Source organism: Chiloscyllium plagiosum, chromosome 17, assembly GCF_004010195.1.
Source record: "Chiloscyllium plagiosum isolate BGI_BamShark_2017 chromosome 17, ASM401019v2, whole genome shotgun sequence".
In the NCBI taxonomy this organism is placed as follows: domain Eukaryota; kingdom Metazoa; phylum Chordata; class Chondrichthyes; order Orectolobiformes; family Hemiscylliidae; genus Chiloscyllium; species Chiloscyllium plagiosum.
Window position 1 is genome coordinate 3,236,634 of NC_057726.1, and position 4,933 is coordinate 3,241,566.

The 4,933-nt window shown below is 47.7% G+C and overlaps 1 protein-coding gene across 1 annotated transcript in view; it reads left to right on the forward strand.

Moving 5' to 3' along the window:
• LOC122558195 (protein SSXT-like) overlaps positions 1 to 4,933 on the forward strand; it is a 40,808-nt gene that overhangs the window by 17,886 nt on the left and 17,989 nt on the right. Inside the window, exons 3-4 of the mRNA XM_043706515.1 lie at positions 1,658 to 1,742; positions 3,783 to 3,900. Of these exons, the coding sequence (XP_043562450.1) occupies positions 1,658 to 1,742; positions 3,783 to 3,900 (203 nt within the window). The remainder of the gene's footprint in view (positions 1 to 1,657; positions 1,743 to 3,782; positions 3,901 to 4,933) is intronic.

Consider the following 4,933-nt stretch of genomic DNA (forward strand, 5'->3'; position numbering starts at 1 on the left):
GGATCCTTCATGGTTAAAGCATAGCGTCGCTGTGTAGCGTAAGGAGTACTGAATATTTAAGTCCCTTAAATGCTTCTTCGCCTCGTCGAATGCCTTCCTCTTTCGGACCAGAGCTGGGGAAAAGTCCTGGAATAACATGATCTTGGATCCTTTATAGATCATAGCTTGGGGGTCTTTTCCAAGATTTCTAGAGGCTTCTAGGAGTATCTGCCTCTCCCTATAGCTCTGCAGCCGGAACAGGACCGGGCGTGGGCGCTGGTTCGAGCCGGTAGGCCCATTCTACCCTTACCTGGCCTGATCCAGCTTCCAAATTTAAAAGCTGTGGCAGCCACTGCTCGAGAAAGACTATAAGCTGGCCTTCCTCTTCCCGTTCGGGAAGGCCCGGCAAACGAATATTTTTTCGGCGACCTCGATTATCGAGATCATCAATGTGATTCTCTAAGGCCCAGACTCGCTGTTCGAGAGTCCGGACTTGATCCACGGCCGATTGAGCTGTAGTTTCGGAGGTCGCGGCCTTTAACTCCGCCCCTCCGACTCGGCGCTCGATTTCTTGGATGTCTCGGTCGTGCTTCTTCGGGATTTCGGGATTCTTCGATGAAAGCGTCGTTCTTCGCGCCCAGTTTGGATCATTTCTACAAGGCTTGTTACCGTAGGTAAGTCCCCCGGGGCGGCTGTGGACGCCTTGGCTGCAGCTGGAGAGGGTGGGGAGGGGTTCCTGCTTGTTGAGAGCTGCGGGCTCCCTTCCCTTTAGTCATTTTTACTAAAGATTAGATTGTTTAAATTTGATATTAAACAACTAATTAAATTAAACAGCTATTATAAATGATTTGGTAAGTGTGGTGGGGGTGGGTGACCCACTTTACCCAAGTCTTGGGAGGAGCACTGTAGACTCAGACTTGCTGGGTCGCCGCCATCTTGGATCTCCCCCAAAATGTTCTTTCAAGTAAATCGTTAAACCCCTTCAGATGCACAGAAAATCCATATGCCACTCGTTTAAATTCAAATATCAAAATAAATAATAATAAAATATATCATGTCAATCACAATCTGTCAAAGTATGATCTATATGTTCAAACTATGCAAAGTTTAGGATATTGAGGGCGATTCCATTGAGAATGCATTTCTGAAACTGCCAAAAATGTTTTAGTGCTGAATGGGATCCCATTGGCAACACCATCTATTTGGGAAGGGGTGTTGGTGTCAATAATGAACTCATTTGCACACGTTGTTAAATTCATTAGTTCAGTGAATACAGATTGTCACTTCCTTTGAACTTAAACATTGAATGCAATTTTGAGAAGAAATCACTGTCTTAACCAAGATTCCAGTTCCCCAGGTTAATAATAAACATAATAATAATAATGAATGAAATGTGCATTTCTTTAATATCCCAGTGGTTGTCTCCCAGGATTGTACTGTCAGCAATGCCTGGGGAATTAATCACAAATTCCTGGAGCTTTAGTAACTATGCTGGGACAAGAAGGCAGGTTGAAACTAACTGAGAGGTAGTGACTCCGATCCTTGCTAAGGAGCATGTCAAAGGCACAGACAATTGGGTTGGCGATTAATATAGAACCGTCCCCTAAAATGAGTTGGTGTCTTGAGGGAAAATGGGAAGTGACAACTCAATAATCTTTTGTCATTGTGTGTTGTTCAGATATCAGCAGATCTTGCACAGAAACCTCATCTATCTGGCTACGATAGCAGACTCCAGCCAGAATGTGCCCAGTGCCCAACCTGTGGTAAGTGACAGTGAACACCTCAGTAATGGAGAGAAATGTAGGGTTTATTGCAGACCTGGGGAATGGGTATAGGCATCCCTACTCTGACGTATGCGCTGTCCCACGTGTCCCCCAACCAGGGCTGTGCACTGTCTTATGTGACCCTTTGACCAGGCCTATGCACTGTCCTGTGTAACATAACCCCCTCCCCCCACCAGCCGGGCCTGGGTGCTGTCCTGCGTGCCTCTATGCTGGCCAGTCCTGCGCACTGTCCCGCTTATCCCCTGACCAGGCCAATGTGCTATCATGTGAGTCATCCCCCCCCCCACCACTAGCCAGGCCTGCGCACTGTCCCGTGTGTACCCCCCACCAGGCTGCTGCGTGCTCTCCCATGTGTGTCCCCCAGCCCGGCCAGGCCTGCATGCTGTCACGTGTGTTTCCCCAGGCCAGGCCTGCATGCTGTCCCGTGTCCCCACCTCGGCCAGGCCTGCACACTGTCCTGTGTATTCCCTGATAGTGTTCTCAACCTGACTCCTCTTCGTGGGGCTTATACAAAAGGTCTCGATTCCAAACAGCGATGAGTTTGAGAATATTTACCCATCCTCAGCTGTACGCTATTCAGCATTGATGGTTGCCGTCTGGAAATAACATTGGCATCCCCATTCCCATTTATTGCAGCCACAGTCAACATTGGGGTATAGTCCATGATAGAATGGCGTGCACATGAGCTATGGATTGGATTAATTGGTGGGCAGAGAGCACTTGGACTGAGGAAAAGGAATAAAGTGTGGGTAGAGATTTGTGATAGGCCTGGGTTTGCACAGGCTGAGAGAAGTTCAGTCTTTCTGGATTGAGTGCTGTGTCAGATCAGATGTGTCAGGGCCTGATATTGATAACTCACAGTCGATATTTGGAATGTGCCAGCAATTTCCCTTTACCTGAATTCTGTGCCCTGTTTGAACTTGAAGGCGTAAACTAAAGTTCTGCTGAGAGCAGTTGTGTGTTCAACCTTACGTATCAGCAGCATTGAGGCAGTATGAAAGGCTACTTGTCTGTTGCTGGGTGTGAGAGCATATAGGAGGAAGGTGCAATTGTCTACCAACAGCATCTACTGGCAGATCATCAGCAAGGCAAGTATCAACAAAGTATCCCAGGATTAGTGTCTGTCTGCTGTTTGATAGAGCTCTTCAATAAGTCCTATGTTCCCCGGTCTGTCCCTGTGGGCCAGAAAATTCCTCTTTTTAAGGTATTTATCTGATTCCTTGTTTAAAGTTGTGACTGAATCTGCTCCCACTGCAATTTCTGTCAATGCATTCCAGATCACAATGGCTCACTGCAGAAAGTTCTCCTCCTTGGTTGGCCAGTGACCTGCAGCAAATCTGTCAGAAAATAACTTTGATTTGGATGGCACCCTGAATTCACAAATCAACGTTATTCTATCCCCCCCTTCAAGAGACAAGTGTCTTCCTTTCTCCAGCGTTCTCACTTTTTCTTTTTCATGTTGGTCCTGCTGGTGTGGAGTTGTTTGTTTGTCTATTAGGATTTTTCCAGAGGCTAATGACTGTATCACAGTCTCTTGAATGATCCTGGGGACGTCAGATAGAGAGTTCACTCTCTGGCAGAGGAAGCTTGCTGGTGATTGCCACTATCTTCTCTCTCTCTCTCTCTCTCTCTCTCTCTCTCTCCCCCCCCCCTTACTGAGTGGAGGATGTTATTAATTTTGGTTAGAATTTTCATCTTCAATGCAATTTAAAAATGCGGCAAACTAGGTTGAAGGAGAGTCCACGATTTCCAACATCAGACGCCTAACCTTTCTTTGTCACTGAGTTATTGTTTTGGTTCTATTTGATGATGAGGCGACAGACTGGGTGTGATGTGGTCACAGTGACATCTGTAGGACTGGCAGACCGTGTGACCCATCTGATTCGAGGAATCAGCTTTTCACCATCAGAATGACAATGTCTCCAGAATGTCTGCCCGACTGCCTTTCTGGGAAATTATGATTGAAGCCACTGTTCCGATTTTACTTCTTTAACTATCCAATTGCTTTCTGTTCTTCAGGCACTCAGTCAGCCAATGGCAATGGGACCAGGAGGAATGGAACCTGTGGGGAGAACTGCAGACTCCATGGGGAGTGGAACCCCTCCTCCTGGGGCAGGAAACACTCATCAAATGGCAGGTAAAGGACAAGTCGCTTTGTTCTCTGATTATTCTGTCATTATTTGAATATGTTGAGTTTTAGTAATAGATGACGTTGGTATTCTCTAGCTGCTGTTTGGATAGCTGCCATGTCAGGGAAAACTGGATAAGAATTGGTTTCTTTCCCTAATCGATTGCCACATTTCCAACATCGAGGACAAAGTGAGGGCTGCATATGCTGGAGATCAGAGTCAAGAGTGTGGTGCTGGGAAAGCACAGCAGTTCAGGCAGCATCTGAGGAGCAGAAGTGGCGGAGGAGGATGCAATGTATGTCGTATCATCCTCCGCCACCTACAAGTAGATCCCACCACCAGATACATTGTTCCCTCCCCATCCCTATCAGTGTTCCGGAGAGACTATTCCCTCCGCGACTCCCTCATCAGATCCACCCCCCACCCCACCAACCAGCCTACACCATTCCCGGCACCTTCTCCTGTCACCGCAGAAAATGCAAAACCTGCGCCCATACCTCCCCCCTCACCTCCGTCCAAGACCCCAAAGGATCCTTCTACATCCGACAGAAATTTACCTGTACCTCCACCAATGTCATCTATTGTATCCGTTGCATCCAAAGTTGTCTCCTCTATATCGGGGAGACAGGATGTCAACTTGCGGATCGTTTCAGAACATCTCTTGGACACCTGCACCAACCAACCCCACTGTCCCGTGGTCGAACACTTCAACTCCCCCTCCCACTCAGCCAAGGGCATGCAGGTCCTGGGCCGCCTCCATCGCCAAACCCTTACCACCTGACGTTGAGGAAGAACGCCTCATATTCCATCTCGGGACACTGCAACCACACGGGATTAATGTGGATTTCACCAGTTTCCTCATTTCCCTTCTCCCAACATTATCTCAGTCTCAAGCCTCCAAATTTACACCACCTTCTTGACTTGCCCATCATCTTTCCCATCTATCTGCTCCACCATCCTCTCTGACTTATCACCTTCTCCCACACCTTCAGCTACCTGTTGCATTCTCAGCTACTTTCACCCCCCAACCCCAGAACCCCT